The 21793-nt window shown below is 41.9% G+C and overlaps 1 protein-coding gene across 2 annotated transcripts in view; it reads left to right on the top strand.

Annotated features, from left to right (window-relative positions):
- Positions 1 to 21793, top strand: part of LOC308317660 (ephrin type-A receptor 6-like) — a 96413-nt gene that overhangs the window by 24776 nt on the left and 49844 nt on the right. For both annotated transcript variants that reach the window (XM_080766845.1, XM_080766846.1), the window contains exons 7-8: positions 9770 to 9925; positions 10205 to 10555. In XM_080766845.1, coding sequence (XP_080622971.1) covers positions 9770 to 9925; positions 10205 to 10555 — 507 coding nt within the window. The remainder of the gene's footprint in view (positions 1 to 9769; positions 9926 to 10204; positions 10556 to 21793) is intronic.

Raw genomic sequence — 21793 nt, 5'->3', positions numbered from 1 at the left:
CACGCAGTGACATATTTGGTCATTTTAAATGTTACAAGATTTATTATTATTATTATTATTATTATTAGTAGTAGTAGTATTAAATTATTACTGCAAGAACAATACAGTGATGTAAATAGTTTTTCAATGTAATGGGTCCTGGGGTGGTCTTTTAGATGGGTCCCAGCCAGGGATATGAGTCCTACTTCAATGACCTTAGAGTACAGTATTGCATCCCAGGACCCCCAGAGACATGATTGCATCCTTTCTCAATTTTGAGGATGCAGGATGCAGGCTATTTGCATCACTGCAATAGCTTCTAATTCTCTGTCCAAAGCCCAACCAGTGAGACCGTAGAGTAGAGTCGACGGAAATGGTGCTTATAATGTGCATTAGTGCATGAGGACCAATTACGGTATATGAACATAAGGATGAAAATGGGCCGGGTAAAGAGTTACTTTAAGTGATTAATTCATAATGTATTTCTTTGTAAGGTTTTGGTCACAGGGATACCAAAGTAGCCTATTATTTTGGTTCTTCAGCTGAAAAGTTTGGGAAACACTGGTTTAAAGAGTGGTTTAGTAGTTAACTCCTGCTCAGGAGTTAACCCTTTAACTCTTAACCGTTAACCCTTTAACTCTTAACCCGTTAACCATTTAACCGTGATAGCCCCAGGAGCTAACCCTTTAACCGTGATAGCCCCAGGAGCTAACCCTTTAACCGTGATAGCCCCAGGAGCTAACCCTTTTCCAACTATGGGGTGCATTACGGCACAGTAAAACCTCAGTGTTCATTTAACGTTCATTTAAAATGGAAACTACGCCCCATGTTTTGCTATAAGTTACTCACCCCATGAAGCCTTGACATCATGGTTAATTTCTTGTCTGTGTTGCATTCCTTCACAGTGAATATAGAATCCAAAAACTAAGAGAATGCTTGATGAATTTAAGAAATTGTATGTGTGTGTGTGTGTGTGTGTGTGTGTGTGTGTGTGTGTGTGTGTGTGTGTGTGTGTGTGTGTGTGTGTGCGTGCGTGCGTGCGTGCGTGCGTGCGTGCGTGCGTGCGTGCGTGCGTGCGTGCGTGCGTGCGTGTGTGTGTGTGTGCGTGCGTGGGGGGTGGGGGGGATGACAGCAAGTCTATAGCAAAAATCATTTTATAAACTCACACAACACTCACGGTTAATGTGTGAACTCAGCTGTGCATTCCCAAGCGTGCTCGTGCAAGAGAATGTTTACACTGCATTTTTTTTTAATAGTAAAGTTTCAGTGAAAATGTGGTGTTTTGGAAGTAATGAGGACAAGGACTGGATACAGGACACTTGGATTATACTATGAGAATTGTGTTGCCTTTTATATATGATTTTTTATGTAGTTTTGCGGTTCCTAATCATGGCCCCCTATTTTATTCTAAAACTATTTCGGGATTCTTAATTCACCATAAAGGAATGCAACGCAGAAATTCGAAATTAATTCAAGGCTTCACGGAGTGAGTAATTGATTGGGGGGAAAGTAATTTTGCGGGGTGAGGTATTCCTTTAAGCTGATGTAGGCCTACTGACAGTGATATGAATTGGCTTGTTGTTGAAATGTGCTTTAGAAATAAACCTGCTATGCCAGGCCTTGGCTATGTGCTGTCCCTGACCGTGAGGAACAGCCACAAATGAACCCATTCTGGGCGGGAACCCCTTTTGAAAAATAGCAGATCTAGCGCTCGTAGCTCGCGCTCGTAGCGTGCAGCTCGTAAAAATGCAGCACAAATCTTTGAATATATATTCTTTCAGAGCGAACGTTTTTTTTATTTAGCTGTCAGGCCTAAATGGGTTAATAGTAGCCTATAGCAGCAGTATGGCAGGACAGAACAAATTAATAGCTTACATTATGTTTTTTTTTTTTTTTTTTCAATTCACCAACTTTGGTGTGTCACTCAATTCTTGTAGCGGTGTGCGTGTGTGTTTATGTGCGATTGTGCGTGTGTGTTTATGTGCGTGCGTGCGTGCGTGTGTGCGTGCATGAATGGATGTATCTTTTGCAAAAAATATGTTACTTTGAATTTTATTGCCTCTCATTAATATATTGAGTTGGCCAGTTGTAGACATCCGTGGATTCTTTTTCTCTAGAGGATTGTTTTGTGTGTTTTGTGTGGGCTTCTCACCGTCATTTACCATAATGTTGCTCCTGCACAACTGCCGTTGTTCTGCATTTGTGCAGTCTGCAGGCAGTTACAGTGAGTTTACTGTGAACTTGCCATGACTTTTTCTATCTCCTCGTTTTCATTTTGGAAAGTTGCTTCAAAGGACACTGTGATCAAAGCAGTCTGAGAGGCAGCATGGGGAAAGAGCATGCGAGGGAGTGATGCACTGATGTAGAGAGAGAGATTGCTCCCAAATGTAAGCACAGCAACACGTCCAGCTCTCCAAGCCAACTCCCTAAACCAAGCCAGTACGGCCGGCAGTGCTTATCAAACCCTGTTTTCTTTCCTTTTTTTAATTTATTCATTTCTTTGCACCAGCAGCACTCTGCCGAACGGTTTTGACATCTCAATTGAGTCCTTTATTATTCTATTGCTTTCAGTCAGTGTCAGCCACAAGAGGATTTACACACATAGACGGGTTATATCATGACCTACATAAGGCAACATCGTAGCCCTAATGCTATTTGTTTTCCATGTCCTTTCGTCATGCAGCCATCTTCAAAAGTGGCACTGTGTTGAATGGGAACCAACTGCGTTGGGATTGCTTGTGACTAGAAAAGGCATAGGCTGGGGTGTTATAATAGATCGATTCTGAATACCCAAAACATTTAATTATTTTGAACTTTTTATTTTTTACTTTGCATTGAAAAGATTATGGTATGCTGTAATCTTTACTCACACACTGTGCTTGTAAATAATTAAACGGAATACTCACACAAGAGCCCTTGGTCTCCTAATTTCCACTTTCCCTCAAATAGCATTGCATCAGAAAAGGGGCAGAATTAGCGAGTCTACCTGGGTGTCATCATTATAGAGCGCTGCAGTCCCGCCCCCTCTCAGAAAAACGAGTGGCCCAGGAAATGAAACCCCAATGCATTCTCCCATCGGCACTTCTAATATAATTTATTTAAAGACGGTTACGCCGCGGACAAAGCCAACTCGGATCGTGACAAATCATGACAATGAACACAATGTTTTGGGCCGATCAAATAATTTATAAGACGAAAAACAAAACTAATAGTGTTGTCTCCTGGCTTTCTTTTCTTCTTTCTAATGATTTGATCGGCCCAAGATATTGTGTTCATTGTCATGATTTGTCACGATCCGAGTTGGCTTTGTCCGCGGCGTAACCGTCTTTAAATAAATTATATTAGAAGTGCCGATGGGAGAATGCATTGGGGTTTCATTTCCTGGGCCACTCGTTTTTCTGAGAGGGGGCGGGACTGAATACCATTACCAGTTTCTCCCTTGTTTGGACACCATGGAGTTGATATAAACACAGTTTTACAAGCAGAAAGGCTTTTTCCCTAATTTCTTCCAAATTTGTATTGCTAGCAGTAGCTAATATTTGATAAATGCTTTGAAATGTAGACAATTTTAGGCATATTGACACTAGAGACACAAATAACTCAAATCAAAAGGGTAGTAAGTCATATGTTGATTAGAATTGCTAGGAGATGGGAAGGTTATATTGGAATTTAGAACCCAGGTTTTTTGGAGAGATTCCAACAAAGAGCCACTCCAAAATGCGTTCCAATCAAGGTTAACCAGAGTGGACTTCCACTCGACAGCATACTCCTCAGTCCTCCCTGCTCTCCTCTCTGTAAGACAGCAACTTGTGGTGCTTGGGTTCATGTTAGGAAATGTCCATCTCTAAGGACCCTCACAGACTCTCAGCTCATCTCTGTTCAGCCAGGCCAGAGCATCACTCATTCCCTGTGAAACTCGCCTCCATCTACATATCAAAGCTTTAGAGTCCAGGGTAAACTCAGACTCCATCTGTTCCTGACAACATAAAGGCCAGAGTGAGTTGCCCACACCTCAAACCAAAACAAGTCTTATGTGATCACGCCTCAACAAATATGCCTCAATTTGACAAGTCACCTATGTAGGTGTTTTTTGAAACTCACTCACAAGGCACTGCAGTGTCACCAAACGAAAAGTTTACAATGTGATGCCATAGGGAAATTGATACATGGAATGGATTTTAATGTGATGTTCCTGTATACAAAGTGTTACATCACTACAACTATTTGATACCTTTAGTTACTAGTTACTTTGAAGATTTAGAGTATTTCTATATTGTAGTATCACTACATTTATTTAAGTAAATAATCGGAGTACTTATTCCACCACTGGTTATAAGCACAACTACCCTTCTAGACCTCCTCACCATAGGTGTAAAGGGTTAACTTCAACAGCTCTTTAAGCTGACATTGGATATTCCGCTGTTAGTGAAATATTCTCTGTTCTATTCAACCCCCTATGGAGGGCAGATTTTGCATTTTTGTCTGGCTGGTATTTTGTTGAGAAGGATGCACATACAGTGGTAGCTGTACACAAAATGTCCACCCCCTAGGCCCCTACATCTTGTCCTTGTAGTAGAATATGTGTGTCTGTCAGTGTCAACTAAAGCAAGGCTGTAAAACGGCATCTGTGCTCAACCAATTATGCCCAGATAAATAAAAATTTATGAAAAGATAAGAGCGGCAACATAGTGCACCTCCAGGAATCCCTCAATCCTCTAGCCCAGGGGTTCTCAACGTTTTTGACTGGGGACCCCCGGAAATGCTTTGGCCAAGTCTTGTGTCTCCCGCCCCCACCCCCCTCCCCACCACCAATACAAACATGCAAAATTAACCTTCATAATAGAGAAAATATATCATAAATGAATACTGAAAACAGATATAATCATTAAGGACATTTTATGCATGCATGTGTACTATGTAAACTCTTAATTTCCAGTCTGACAGGCATTAGTCCTAACCACACAGGAAGCCATGGGTTAGTTTTGACCTCCCACGCATGTCGGGAGCCACAAGTTAAGCCCATCACACACCGGGTGCGCAGCGACGAAAATAGAACAGTGGTGTATCGGAGCGTCAGGCGAGGCGTCAGCACGGTGTGTGTTGGGCTTTAGTTTGAACTAACCTCTTTTTACTTGTAAATCTTTGAGGTGACAACAATAAAATGTTGATTCTGATTCAGATTCTGAATGAATTTGAACCATAGTTTTGTAATGTATAATTTCATATTTTTGGTCATTATGGACCTTGCGAGTTAGCCGTGGGATGCCACACTGTGAGCAACTCAGTTATGAGAAGATAACTGGGAGACCACCCTCAGTATGATGTGTGTCACTTCAGCATGGAGACCACCCTCAGTATGATGTGTGTGTCAGCATGGAGACCACCCTCAGTATGATGTGTGTGTCACTTCAGCATGGAGACCACCCTCAGTATGATGTGTGTGTCAGCAGGGAGACCACCCTCAGTATGATGTGTGTCACTTCAGCAGGGAGACCACCCTCAGTATGATGTGTGTGTCAGCATGGAGACCACCCTCAGTATGATGTGTGTCACTTCAGCATGGAGACCACCCTCAGTATGATGTGTGTGTCAGCAGGGAGACCACCCTCAGTATGATGTGTGTCACTTCAGCAGGGAGACCACCCTCAGTATGATGTGTGTGTCAGCAGGGAGACCACCCTCAGTATGATGTGTGTCACTTCAGCATGGAGACCACCCTCAGTATGATGATGTGTGTGTCAGCAGGGAGACCACCCTCAGTATGATGTGTGTCACTTCAGCATGGAGACCACCCTCAGTATGATGTGTGTCACTTCAGCAGGGAGACCACCCTGAGGGGGCGGCGGTGGGCGGTGGTGGCTCAGGGGTAGAGTGCCTGGATGGGAACCGCAAGGTTGCCAGTTCGAACCCGGGCTCCCCCAGAGTTACTGTCGAAGTGTCCTTGAGCAAGACACTGAACCCCTAATTGCTCCCGATGTGCTAGTTGGTGCCTTGCATGGTTTCCGCTGCCATCGGTGTATGAATGGGTGAATGTAATGCACAATCTATGTAAAGCGCCTTGGATAAAGGCGCTATATAAATGCACCATTTACCATTTTACCATTTACCACCCTCAGTATGATGTGTGTGTCACTTCAGCATGGACACCACCCTCAGTATGATGTGTGTGTCAGCATGGAGACCACCCTCAGTATGATGTGTGTGTCAGCATGATGATGGTGCCTATTAACCTTTGATGGCAAATATGAGTCTTTAGTTTTTCTAATGACTTGTGGGTGCTGGGTTCTTCCCAGCTTATACCAGAGCTCATGAAGCAGCTGGAGATTCAAATTAAGCTATGCGTCTGTTGCCATTGGCAGGAGGTCAAAGTAATATCCATGAGAAGTGAACCATCATCAGGACTAAGATTCATTACTCTTCTCATTAGGAATATATGTCTGCAGCCTGATTTTGTGGTTGATGTGTGCGGCTGTGCCTCAGCGTCTCTGTTTCTTTTGTGGAAAGATTTGGATTTAAATGTTTAAACACATTATAAACTGATAGTTCAGCTTCATAAATTACGCATTGTAATTGATAATTGATAACGTGTGCGACTGTGCGTGCGTGTTTATGAGTGTGTGTAGTGGTTTGCTGAGATATACAGTATGTCCTCCTAGTGCAAGTCTTTACAGTTGATAGACTGTACAGTGGGTACAGTATATTCATTCATGTATTCATGTAGGCTATTACTGTACATAGGCCATTACATTATGCATACAGTAGGTGTGTTTTGGGCATTACAATAATGAAACCAATCACAGTGCCAGATGCCATTGCCTTTAAGAGAAGACTGCGCAACCATTATCCATTGATAATGGCTAATGGCTATACATTATCCATTAGCCATTCTCCCTGGTGCAATCTTGCCTTTCACCCTCTCTGCCAATCATGGAAGAGTGACACGCGTCACTGCCTTGGAATAAATGTATATTTGATACAGAAGCTTCTTTTGTGTGTCGAGAAGCTCCTCTATCTATCATCCACTCCGCGACCAACACAGTCTCATTCACAATAAAGTAGGGACTTCCCTGACCATTTGGTTGCCCTACGCGTATGTTTGTGCTGCCCCCCCAACCCCCTGGCGGGTGCTGGCGGGTAAGGCATGGCATACGCTAGGGCCCATGGCTTCATGGTTATTGACTCTTAACTCTCAGATTTTTCATTCATTGCTGCTGGTGCTCCAGTGACACCTGCATTTCCCTCCAGGAATCCATAAATGTTCCATGATCCATGATGGAAACAGCTTGACACCTTTCACACCTTGTAACACTGGATTGAACAAGTGCAGTCTACTGCCACGTACTGTTAAAGGCTTTGCCATACCAGAGGGTGGCCAATTAAAACTGAAAACATTCTCCCTAGGACATGTGCAAGCCAAGAAACCAGCAGGAATTATCAAGAACGCTGTTGATAGCCACATTTAACTATTGATATATTATTTATTTGCATCTCCCCATATACAGACACACGCATGCATGCAGGCAAGCACACATGCATGCCCACACACACACACACACACACACACACACACACACACACACACACGCACACACACACACACACACACACACACACACACACACACACACACACACACACACACACACACACATACACACACACCACATCTTTTATGTAAATGTACATATTCCATCTATGCAATTGCAGTATTATCTATTATGGCTTTATTTTGCTCTGCAGAAATGGTCAGGGGGAGCAGGAGGCAATCAACACTGGTTATGGTGATTGTCTGATAAGCTAAATTAACAGCTAATAAGGTAAACAGGAAGAGAGGCAGGAGCAGGAAGTGGATTGAAGCAAAGACGGTGATATACGATCGTGGGAGAAGAAACCGCCAAATGGTGGAATAATATGAGTGTTGAGGGAGGCAACAGGAGATAATAATAATAATAATCATAATATGAGTGTTGAGGGAGGCAACAGGAGATAATAATAATAATAATAATAATAATAATAATCATAATATGAGTGTTGAGGGAGGCAACAGGAGATAATAATAATAATAATAATAATAATAATAATAATCATAATATGAGTGTTGAGGGAGGCAACAGGAGATAATAATAATAATAATAATAATAATAATAATAATAATCATAATATGAGTGTTGAGGGAGGCAACAGGAGATAATAATCATAATAATAATAATCATAATATGAGTGTTGAGGGAGGCAACAGGAGATAATAATAATAATAATAATAATAATAATAATAATAATAATAATAATAATAATAATAATCATAATATGAGTGTTGAGGGAGGCAACAGGAGATAATAATAATAATAATAATAATAATCATAATATGAGTGTTGAGGGAGGCAACAGGAGAGTCGTGGAGTTCATTGAGAGAAAGAAATGAGGAGGGAGAGCAAGATGGTGGAGCAATTGAGGAAATAATGATGGTGGAAAGAGAGGGAATGCTGAGATGAGAATGCTCAGACTGTAATTGCGCTTCCATAAGGCACAATTTCTATGTAAATAGTCAAATGATTTAACAGCTGTGAAGTGAAGAATATAGCTACTCTGATAAGAAGCCACCTGCTATCTCATTCCAAGGAAATCTACAGTAAAATGCTCAAAATATATGCTTTCATTTTCTGTCTGAAACAGCTTAGTATGTAGCTCTTGATTCGAACCATTTTATATGTAAGGGATAAGGTGGTCATTGTTTATAGATAAATCACCGACAGGCTGATTAACCACAGGCACGTAGCAGAGGTGGTTAATCAGCCTGAAGGTGATTTATCTATAAACAATGACCACTCAGCCATACATTATCCCACTTATTACATGGCTACTTAATACATAAATTAATAAATTGACCTAAAACACTACAAAACAAGACATTTCCTTGCTTGCGGTAATGAAAGTACCGCAAGAAAATGAAAGTGTCGCGCTGCAGCCAGGTGCTCTGAGGGTTTGATTAGGCAGCGGTCTGTTATATACCGGTAGGTCTGTTATATAGGTCTGTTATCAAGAATTAACACACCGCTGAATCCTGCGATTGACCAATCAGAATCAAGCATTCAACCAAGCCATGTAATAAAGTGATATATCATTATAAAGACTACAGTAGATGTGCTATTAGGAAGATTCTGGAGAAAGGCAACTCAAGAGAATTGAAACAGCCAAAGTAATATCAATTGTCACCAATGTTATTTCTCGGTAGGCTATTCACCAAAGTAACAGTGGGGAGAAAGGACTCCCAAAAGTCCACATAGATCCAATAAAGAAGTTTGCGAAGCAACTGCAATGCAAACATAGTGATATTTATTTGTTAGAACTTAAGTAGCAATGATGCTGCGTGAGGAAGGGCAAATAGCTCAGGATGTGACACATTATTTAGAACAAAAGCTACATTCTAAGCCATACGTTGTGTTCACTGCTTATGCTACTTTATATGGCCTTACTACTTGCAATATAACTTGTTTTTGCATTAAAGTGGCCTGACTTTATTATGTTACTTTCCAAACCCTGTATGCAGATTTCCTGAAAAGCCTTTTAGATCCTGATCCAGTTCACTGGAAGGCACAATTTGTTAGACTTATAGCCTTATAGCACATGCTAATGGTGGTAACAGTGATCCAGTCTGACCCGTGAATAAGGTCCGATCATAAAAGAGGAACGAGTCATAAGCCGGCACTTATGTATGACTCAAAGTTCAAATCAAAATGGCATGACATTGTTGCATGAACTCTCTAACCATCTTCCAATCGTCTGTCTCCAGCTTGCATGCCTGGTTTCTACAAGGCGTATGCTGGGAACATACCATGCTCCAAATGCCCTCCACACAGCTCCAGTCATGACCAGACTGCCACATTCTGTCACTGTGACAAAGGCTTCTTCCGAGCTGTGAAAGACTCTTCAAGCATGGCTTGCACAAGTCAGTAATATACAGTACTCTACTGTATGTGCGTTATGTTCTGTATTTCTCTGCCTGTCTAAAGTTAATTCAGATACAGTCCTGTCTTTATTGTTGCTTTGATTCTTTGTTACTACTTGACCTTTTCCTGCCAGCAGGTATACTGTACAGTATGAGATTTTTTTTTAAACAAACGTGTGTGCACCATTTTATCTTTATTGTAAAAGTATACTACTACTACTACTATTACTAATAATAATTATTGTTATATCTCTCTAAATTACTCTACTGCCTCTCTAGGACCCCCCTCAGCTCCCAGGAACCTGGTGTCATTTGTGAACGACACAGCTCTCTTCTTGCAGTGGGCCCCTCCCAGTGACACCGGAGGCAGGAAAGACCTCACCTACAACATCCTGTGTCAGCGCTGTCATGGCGATGACAGTAACGGCGGCGTGTTGCAGTGTGAGCCGTGTGAGCCCGACCTGCACTTCATTCCTCGGCCACTGGGTCTGACGGGCACCTCAGTGTCGGTGGTAGATTTTGCCATGCTCACCAACTATACTTTCCACGTGGAGGCTTTGAACGGTGTTTCAGGGATGGGTGCATCTCCACGCTCCCTGGCCAATGTTACTATCAGTACACATCAAGCTGGTGAGTCAACATTCTGTCTTTTTTACAGTGTCGTTTTGTTTCTCTGTGTGTCTTGTTCTTTCACCTGTGCGAATATTCGAAACGGCATCCCTGTGTAGAATGATATTAATTATCGTCACTGTCGGGTGGAAACCTTGTATGTCCAAAACAGTTAAGGTCTTTTCAGACAGGGAGTGTGTGACGCAGACTGGATCAGTGCCAGGTCTGCTCCAGGTCTGTTCATAAAGGGCTCAACAACGCAAGAGTAAAATAAAAAGCTCAACACAATCCAAGTCTAGTCAGTCGCGGGTGTGTGCACGAAACAAACACACACAAGACAATTTCACAGGACTGCGCCCACGACAGTTGTCACCGCACAACTTCTCTGCACGTCCAAAATAAACGCACACCTCTCAGCATCAGCCGCTGCCCGCCTGAAAAGGCCTTTACTTTAGGAAATGAAATCCATGTTACTCGAGAACCGATCGCCCCACCGACTTCAAATTCGACACACGTTCCACACCCCCTACAGGGAGTGCAGTGCCCGGTGTCGATCGAGTCCGTCGGATAGCCGGTTGTCCAGAACCAGCACAAAAGCCTCTGCCCGTGGTCTTAACCTGATCACCCCTATATCTCCATATATGGAGCTGGCCTGTTCTGACATCACAACACTTCATATTTGGGCATGCCTGACACAGAACTGACATCACAATGATGTTCTAACATCTGCATAGACTCCATATTTGGGCATGCCTGACAAAGAACTCCATATATGGGCACAAAAGGAGTTGCATGTTAAATGACGCGATTTCTCCATATAAATAATCAATCATTTCAGTAGCAAGAGAATCAAAATGTCTTCTAAATCTAGTCAACCAGGCCTGCAGTAGGCTATGCACTGGGCAAATTTGCATGACATTATTTAAATAAACTAGAAATACGAGGAAATGACAGAGGGAGAAATCTACTTTTAACGACCACCCAACAGGATGGTACGGTCATTAGTATTATGGGTCAGTCGTGTAACTTTCTCGACATTAAGCCGTGTATATGTTCAACTCTCTCTCTCTCTCTCTCTCTCGTAGTCGGCTTAGCTAATTTAATATGGAGAGAGGGAACGGTGTGCACCACCACGCATGATAGTTATAGCCAGGGCGCGTTCGGAAATACCGCACCGGAGCGCACTAAACTATTCGTTTGCATTGCACAGTGCGCTCAGTGCGCCACTCCCCAACCCATAATGATGATTTTAATTTTGTTGTTATTTATCATGTCATGATTATGAATTGAATACCCAGGACCTGATCAAACTGCTTTTTATTGAACAGTACGGAAGATACGATACGTGTACTTATTGTAACATCCGTGGCTATCTGGGCTGGGTGAGCACTTTATGTTTGGAATCCGACCGTTCATGTAGATGTAAAGGCTGCACATGTTGCAGGTGCGTAAAGCAGGTTGCGGGTGCGTGTGGCGCACGGTCGTAATGAAACATGGCTAATTTTGTCATGCCAGCCACACTCATGGTCAATTTATATACATAAAAATAATGGTTAATTAAACCATTCTGGTAACATGTTTGTATATATTTGGACTGCATTAGGCACAATGCAGTCATGGTGACCAATGGTGACTGTCTTCATCTAATTTTAATATAAAACAAACGTGTTCAGGCCTACTTCAGCATCAAAGACCACCAATACGAGATAGTTAATTCAGCATTATTTTATTGACCAGGCCGGCCTGGTAGGTTATAGTGAGTCTTTAAGAAAACATCTAAAATTCATATGAGTGCAAATCCCAGTGAGTAACGGCCGAGCTACACGGTAGTCTGTGTGCGTCTGTGCATGGAATTTACTTCGTACCAGTATACGTACCAGTTATCAAGTATCAATTAAGTATACTGTACATACTGTATAATAAAATAATTACATATAAATGCTAGTTATATTTTTCCAGAAGGAAATGCTGAAAGATAGAAACTCATTGTTGCACTGCAGGTCCTGGCTAGTGGCTATTTTTACCTACAGATGAGCACTCTTAAATCCCTCCAATTACACAATATTTTACCTGCAGATGAGCACTCTTAAAGCCCTCCAATTACACAATATTTTACCTACAGATGAGCACTCTTAAAGCCCTCTAATTACACAAAATGCATTAAGACTACTAGACCGGACCTGCTCGGGAAGGATGCAACCTAGCTTGTATATCCAAAACTGTTACTTGTCAGGAATAAATAAATAATAAAATAAGATGTTTTCCAATGTTATTTAGTCACAAACTCTTGTAAATAACCTTTCAAAAAAGATGTGGACAGACAGTGTCGGATAGGAGAAAAGCTTGACATGCTTTCACGCACACCAATGGATGCACTTTACAAGTGCATGTTCATCCTTGAATTGTGTGTGTGAGTGCATGCGTGTGTGCGTGCGTGCAGCTACAGGCTGCTACAGCGCAGATGAAGATGTTGATGGTAATGTAGCAGGCAGGGATTTCCCCTCAGGCAACAATTGGCTGGTCACCCTGCCTGACAGGCGGTGCAGTGCTCTCTCTCTCTGTCTCTCTACCTTTGAGCACTTTGCAGACCCTGAGCGAGCTGACATACTGTAGCAACCGTGTGTTACACTATAGCCCTAATGACCAGATCAGGAGAACGTTCAAGAACGGTTGTATGTTGGATTTAATTAGAATCCTGGTGAGCATGTTGGCACCAAGGGTGCAACATGGTTTGAATAATTCATGTACATACTTAGATTGTGAAATAATTATGAAGCACGCTGATCTTATCTTATGATTACGTGCTTGTTCATATGAAATACGATGGCCAATAATAAAACCCTTAGTACATGCGCTATAGATTCTGTCATACTTAAGCAGTCCAGTTTTTTTTTATTTGTTATTTAGCAGACCATGTTGTACAGAGGGACTCAAATAGGCTTAATTCCTCTGTTAATTCAAATAAATTCAATTCAGTTCAGTTTAATTCTATTCTATTCTGTTATTGTGCCAAATCACAAAGTTGTCCCAAGAGACTTTACCTAATAGAGTCGAGGCCAGTTGTCACGTTTCCCCCGGACGAGAGAGAGAGGAAGAGAGAGGGTGCGGGTGGAAGGGAGAGAGAGGGATAGAAAGATAGGAGATAGCTACAAGATGGACAGCAGCAACAAGAATAATAACAACAACAATAGTAACAACTATAATGACAGTCCACAGTGGTATTCCATGGAAACCCTCCAACCACAGCTGCGATCTGCAATCACCATCCATGGGAGCCTGGGAGACGAGAATGCACAAAAACTCTGTCAGCAGTGTGACAAGCAGCACGTCTGTCAGGATAGCAAAAGCCAAAACAACAGTCAACATAGTTTCCAAGACAACTTCAACGATACACAGTAAAATCCTCAGTGTTAATCTTACCCTGAGATTGTACGCATGGAACATGTGTCCATTTGGTTCCATTTGTAGAGTTACAAATTGTTGAATGATCACTGGGGATTTTACTGTGTACATGCACCTGAAGGCATACCGTATGTGGAGATTGTGATAGCCTAAAGCCTAGTTTATTCTCTGTTGCACTTCTGTGTTGCTCGTTAAAATAACAGATTTTTTGACGAGCGACACCATTACGTGACAAAGTATGAATGTGTTCCATGCGGACATGTTCATACCACGATGGAAGATGTCCTGGTAATGGCAGGAAGAGAATTCCAGCAGGGCAATCCTGGAAGAGGAGTCAGAAGTGGAGTAACAACTAGGTGGAGTTGTATGTCCAACTGTACGTAAATGCTGAGTATCCGGTGAGTACAAGACAGACTAGAAGTATGCTGTACAGTTAGTCCATGACTTGGAGGCATTGGGGATGTACATGCTTGTGTAGCCTTGAATAACAGCCACAGGGTTTTGAATGGGGAATATTGAGAACAGAGTGATGATAAGGTACAACTTTGTGTGGTTTAACACAAGGCCTTCTCAAACTCTTGCAGGTTCTGGAGAAAATACTCAGCAAATGTACTGTTAGCTGGAGGGTGACTAGAGATTGGACAAGAACCTTGGCTGAGAGTACCTGCCTGGTAAAGAAATGATTGATTCAGCAGATGTAGCAGTGTAGACTTAATATCTATGGGCAATCTATGGGCAAATATGATGTAGTCTTTGCATGACAGTTAGTTGGCATACAGACATTCATGAGAGTCGAAACAGGAGTCATTGTGTCAGTGCTAACAAACCCACAATCTGTCCCATAAAAGGACTGGCCTAAAGTATTTGGTTTGGTTCTGCAGTGCATATTATTTATTTTTTCCAAATTACTGTTTTATGTCACCACCAGACATATCAGAAGGCAGAGATCATCTGGCTATGTGACACTAGTGTACATGTACAGCCCAGAAGTGAAGTAGGCGTCATTACTCCAGGAACAGAACACAATGTATAGTATGAGTGCCTGGTTGAGGAGCTACTGGCACAAAGGACTGACCAAGTCGCTCTGTCTTGTCAGCAGTTGTAGCAGAGTAGAACACAGAGCCATTCTTGACACCAGATAAAAAAAGCACCTGACAAATACAGTAGGAAGTGAACAACTCCAGAGCAGATCCCCCAGATCAGCAGGGTTAGCAAGCAGCAGCTGGTGAAACACTGCAGCCGAAAGCAGCTCTGAGACCATGACGATTTATACTTGGTTGCTCGCCGTATCGCACACTGACAATAAGTAATCTACAAGCTCACAAGCAATAGTTTTTTATTGTTCATACCAGCAGCAGTTGAACACAAAATACAGTATCTCGCATGAAATAAGGGAGAAAAGTACAAAACCTACAACACACCCACCCGCCCAAACATTTTCTCTTTGACGCAATTGTCAATTGTCACTGTACCAAAGCCCGCCCATATTGCATACCGTGTCCCGATTCGCCACACCAGTTCTCTGGTGTAGGAAATGGGCGTACAATTGAGCCTCTCCAGACCCTAATCCGCCGGCAGGCAATTTCTTTTTGCCAACGGCTGATTCGGTCTGGCTTATTAGCCAGGCTAACAGCCTCCACCCGCATACACTGCGCAATGTGGGCATGGACATACTGTACCTGCCTCCGAACACAGACCCATATGCATAATTGCACATCAACCTGCAATCAGTGGGTGAGCACAAATCACCCTGCTTGCTTGAGTAAAGCTCAGTTTCGGACTGTAGACTTGCCAAAAGGAACAGATCTTCAAACTATCAATGCACCACAGATAAAATAGTCATTTTCCATTTACAGTGCAAAATACTTTAATGTGTAATGGCTTTTCCAAGTCTGTGACCTATAATTCTCACCAACGCTTTGGCATCTAATTGTCAACTGCTGTTTTCAGCCTGTTTCTGCATTTTAAAATATTCATTTGAGAATGCAATACTCAATTTCTATGCGGCTCTCTGGAGTGCCGGGTTGTCTAAATGAGATCTCAAATAGACAGGTTATTAAGCAAGCCTTGGATCAGCGTGTCGGCGTGTCCTGATGATAACATTTTAAAAAGAGGTTTTTCCAATGTTATTCATGTTTAAAAATGCTAGGTTATCATGAGGCCACAGAAAACCAGGTTGCCAGGTGTGAGTTAATGGGTTACATTTCAATAACCACCATGCCAGTAAAAGCAGCCAGGATGATGGCAGAAAGCTGCAATGCAACTGTATTCCCCACAGGTTGAGAAGCAGCCTGCAGGCATGTTCCCATTAAGATATTCAGATTGGGATTGACTTGTCAAAAAGGCTGTCAAACTGTCACCCGCCTCAACAGATGATTTTATACGCACATGCACGCACTGACACACACACACACACACACACACACACACACACACACACACACACACACACACACACACACACACACACACACACACACTCACACAGTCACACACACAAAGAGGCAGACCGACATAGATACACACATCACTTGCACCTATTGCTTGCACTAATTCTGTCTTCTTCTCCCTCCCACACACACGCTCGCGCATCGAGGCACTCTCAAGCATGCAGTCCCTAAACGTGCCTCACTATGAACTGATTATTATGTATTGTTCATTATTATTATGCATTTGAGTTGTGAAAATACTGCTGTTGTACTATTTTGCAAGGATAGATTACTTTGAAATACCTGCCTTTGGAACATATGCTTAAATGATACTGATATCATTCAAGAACAGGACAAAGGAGGGACAGCACTTTGTGAGCTTGTAGAATAGATCGTCTAATTTTGGATAAAGCAAAGAGTTAGAGATTGAAATGGCTCCTAGCACTGCTTGTGTCCCTGTTGTCTGATGTGATAATGCTAGGTATGCTATGCAAATGTACAGTATGTTGGTATGTACTTATTTAGATAATATTTTGTGTAGACAGATGCTAGGTTTGAGGTTTACCTGGCATTTTAGTTACTTTGTAGCAATTGTTTTCTAATTGATCTTTTGTAATCATTTACCTACCTACTCTAGTCTTGTACTTTGTAAGTTTCTCTGAATATCAGTGTCTACTAAGTTGGAACAGAATTTATACTCAGTGTAGTAATATTGTGACAGTGACAGAACAGAATAAAAGTAAGTATGTAAGTAAATATGGTTTTGTATGATTGCGTAGATCTGTTTGCTGTTTGGCACAGTATTCATTTGCAAATTGCATATTAATGCCTCATTATAATTTGATTATGCAAAATGTATTCATCAGCATTGATAATTAATTTCCCTTCCCTGTTGCCTATGTGCCTGTCTGAATTTGATACGTTTTAATTTCCATCCTCATTTAAGCATACGTCATCAATTACTTTCAAGATGCTGGATGAACGTCTGAATAGAATGGAGAGATAATTACGTTAATGACATCATGATACATGGGCACGATTGTACAATGATAGTACAATGATTTTCTTTGCAGCATAAGTAAATATATTGACTTATTAAAAAAGTGTTCAGTTGATAACATTTATATTATGATTAGCTTGATTGACCGTATGTAAGTCTCTTTAATAGTGTTTCTATAAATACTGCACATTTTGCAATCATTCTCTAAAGGCCATCATTAGAGGGTATCATTGCTGTCCGGTGTAAACCGTGTTGTGTTCTAGAATTATTTTCGCTACACTGTCATACGATGGAGTGGCCATAGCTGAGTGGGACGAGAGGCTACCTGAGACACAAAAAGGTCCCAGGTTTGATTCCTGGTCCTGGCAATATGTCGACGTGTCCCTGAGCAAGACCCCTAACTGTTGCCCGCTGAGTCTGACCTCTTGGGCAGCGGAAAACCGGAAAAACGAACTGCGATCAAATAGGTCAAAATGATTAATTTGTTGGTGGTGCAATAAGGCATTAATTTATGAGGGGGATCAACAACGTCAATATGGAGAATGATACAAGGTTTCTGCTCGACAGCGATGCCATGCTTTCAGTATGGATGCTGACACGTTCTCAGAGGAATATACCCCATTGAGGATGTACTGAGCCTTCAAACAAACTGATCAAGCATAGCTGCTGATCTGCTTTTGATCTCATGAGAGGAGAGGAGTCTGTCCTGCAGTAAGTGCAGTGCAGTATAAGCAGGGGGAATTCTACAATTATTTACAATAAGTTTCAGCACTTGCACAATGTAATTGTGGCTCAGAAGAATGTTGATCCCTGCAGATGGATTCCAGCCAAGTGTTCTAGAAAGTGGTTACAACGATCTGTATTCCACCTTGTTACAAGTATTCCCAATGGTGGAAATATCTAGCCTACATTGCTCTTTTCTAAATCCTGGTCTGAACTCTGAAGGGTGGAGAAACCACATGAAAAGGAACTAAATTATTGAATTCTGAATACATAAATTAGTTTCAGCATTTTGCGAGCAGCCTAAATGTTTACTGCAGTTTATTTTTACAGCAGTCCTTGCACTTTGCAGGACAGAGCTATTTATAACATTGATGATGACAGGTATGGGTTCACAACCACAACATGAATCAGAATTACTCGACCACTTGACTGGGGTTTGTGCCACTTACACCAACCTTGCACGACCTTGCCACTGTGGATAAATTGTTTTGTTTTCCTGAGAGCCCTTAAAAGCGAAGTGGTGTCCCCGAATAGAGACTATAGTATCATATCCATGAACATATCGTCACTGTCAGGCAGAAACCTTCCTATATGAATACCCTACAAAAGTAGCAAAAATACCTGTTTTGTCGTAATGGATTGTCAACTTGATGATCTGCCGTTTGCTATTTTTGAAATTATTGTACGTGAAAGTGGTTAAATGCGTCTGTGGGTTTTATAAATAAATATTGATCCAATAAAAAGCATTAGCAAGAGCTTGTGAAAATAATAACTATGTTTGATCCATTGGAACACACCATTTTCTGAAAAGTAAAGGTTTTGGACATACACCAGTACAAGGTCTCCATCTGACAGCGACAATATCCATACACATATAAATGCAATGCACAAAGAAAGAAAGAAACAAGAATTGATGAACATCAATTAATTTCCAGCTGCCTTATTATATCTGCAGAATTGTGCTATGAAATGTAAAATGCGTGCGTGAGAAATGAAAGCACTGCACAAAGCCATTGAGGTAACAATAGGTCTTTATATTTCCCATCTCCTCACTTGAATCGCCAACGCACAAAAACAGCACATTGCGGTTTGAACCCGACAAACACACACACACACACACACACACACACACACACACACACACACACACACACACACACACACACACACTCACACACGTATACACACAGTGGGCCTGATTCATTAAAAAGAAATACGCCACCGTTGCACTGTGGCGGAAACAGATATCGTATTTATCCGTCCGATCAAGCTACGTTGAGATGACGAGTTATTCAGAGAAGCTGGTGTAATCACTTCATTTATGCGGATCGCTGAGTGTATCCTTTCCGCATTTTCCCCAAGCGATTCGCCTGTTGTCGCCTGGTTAGTTGGAACATCCACGCCCATTCTACACCATATAAGGCAACAGGAAATCTCGAAATACGTCATCATAGCCGGCACAGAGGATTCCCAAACTTTAAATTCTATACAACAGCGCGATGAGCTTGTAGAGTAGTTAATTTTGACAGGAGGTTCTCTGCACGGACAGATCTTCAAGCAAACAGCGCGAGTTATATGTATAAAAATAATTATAAACGAAACTTGCCAACTTGGCACGCATTGCTTCACTCGATCCTTAAATGTCAGAGTTAACTGATATGTTACAGTTACTTTCACATAATGAGAAAGAAGTTAATTTGTACTGTTCACCACACGACCAAATGCTATATACAACTCGGCAATGATACTGATGAATGCACTGCAGGGTTATAAAAAAAGAAAGAACACTCGCCTGCAGAAGTAAAATAGATATCCGATGTATCAGATGTAAATTCATTTCATGATGTCGTCATATTAAAATGATTCGCGGGACACGGCAAACTTGATTCATCTCATGATGAGATCAATGTAGTAGCTAGCCTACAGCATATAGCCTACACAGCTACAACGTTGCCCATATTATAATTAATTAAGGTGAGCTGGCTTAAAACTGACTGGCCAAATTGCACGCGCTGATGCCATAATGTGGATTTATAGCCCTCGTCGTGACTGCTGTCTGTCTGTCAGACCGGCATGTCTGTGAACCATAGAATGCCATAGATAGACCATATAACAGTCGGGCCGGGCCGTGTTCTGTCCTTGCCGGGCTCACCGCGCCGTTATATTAATTTTCCAATGTAAATTTCACCCAGATTGGACTCTGTTCAGCGGCCGCATGCTGCTGTCCGCCCCACACACACACACACACACACACACACACACACACACACCGACAGTCAGAGAACTGACTCACTAAATAACACTAACACACACTAAACAATGTTGGATTCGTACAGTGGAGAATGCAGATAAGTGTAGGCCTATGTTCTTATAATAATTGTGAGTTTGTTTTTTAACATGCGTGAGTCCACGGGAGCCGATCTACAAGCTCACAACGCGTTGCACTGCGAGTAGCCTAGAGAAGGCTGTCAAGTGAGCAGCGCAATCGCGCATGCTATAGAAATATCCTAATAAATAAATAAAAATGTGTCGCTTGCAGGGGCAGTTTCCTTATGGGACTTGCCTCTAGAATGCATGCATAGGCATACAAGTGCAAGTTTTATATATCATTTTTTTATGTGCTGAACAATGTTATAGGGTCGGGACACATGCCTACATATTTTATCTGCGATTTGGGAACTATTTATTGATTCAGCATGAAGACTAAAGCCTTCTGAATATATCCGTAAATTCGTCCGCCACCTAAAGAGGTCCCGTGGGATTTTACGGAGTTTCCGACCAACCTACGTGAGCGTCAAGTTCACGGCCATTTCCATGAATTCCAAATTAATGTGGGAAATCCACGTAAATGCCTTTCCGCTAGCTTCACGTCATTATATCAGCGTAAACGCGTTGAAGAATCAGGCCCTTATACACACAGTGTCTGTGTATGTCGCCTCGGCTAAAAACAAAGTGAAGCCTGACTTATGCTTTGCCGTACGACATGTTGCATGCTGAAAGTAGCTGATCTGCAAGCTCAGAACACGTCGCCTCCACAACAGGTTGTGAGCTTGTAAATTGGCTATTTTCAGCACAACTTTCAGTCAAAATCAAAAGATCACAGCACTCGTGGCAACAAAGTGATACTATTTGGCATGCCATATCCTTCCACAGCGTGTGACTTTTTCAGTACCCGAATTGCAAATAACACAATTCATGTCATCTTTGTTTATCGTTAGGTTTCTTTCGGCTCTGCAACCACTTATAGAACATTAATTGTGTACGGCATTCCTCAGGCATAATTGAAATACATGCATTTTACAGTATTTTGTGAGATCCTGTTCTCCCTTGGCCTTCGCCTTTTCTTTGTTTCACTTCTTTTTTGTGCTTTGCTCTTTTCTTCACTTCTGTTTCTACCCTGCCTGCCTGCTCTGGGAATAAGGCTGGCTTCTATTTATATGCTCAGATGCTGGGGAGATGGAATCTCCAGGGACCTTCTCTTTCTAGCTATCCCTATACTATCTCTCTCTCTCTCTCTCTCTCTCTATCTCTCTCTCTCTCTCTCTCTCTCTCTCTCTCTCTCTCTCTCTCTCTCTCTCTCTCTCTTTTGTTTGTGGGGGCACGGTTAACCTATTTCTCCTTGTTGCCAATAAACCATCAAGTGTTTATTGACTCCTGCTAGCTATTTGATCTGATGCTCAGTGAACTGTGATTAAAGTGTAATGA

This window comes from Protomyctophum bolini (assembly GCF_963924005.1).
Source record: "Protomyctophum bolini genome assembly, chromosome: 1".
NCBI classification, from domain to species: domain Eukaryota; kingdom Metazoa; phylum Chordata; class Actinopteri; order Myctophiformes; family Myctophidae; genus Protomyctophum; species Protomyctophum bolini.
The sequence above is the reverse complement of the archived record's forward strand: the minus strand, read 5'-3'. Positions and strand labels throughout refer to the sequence as shown.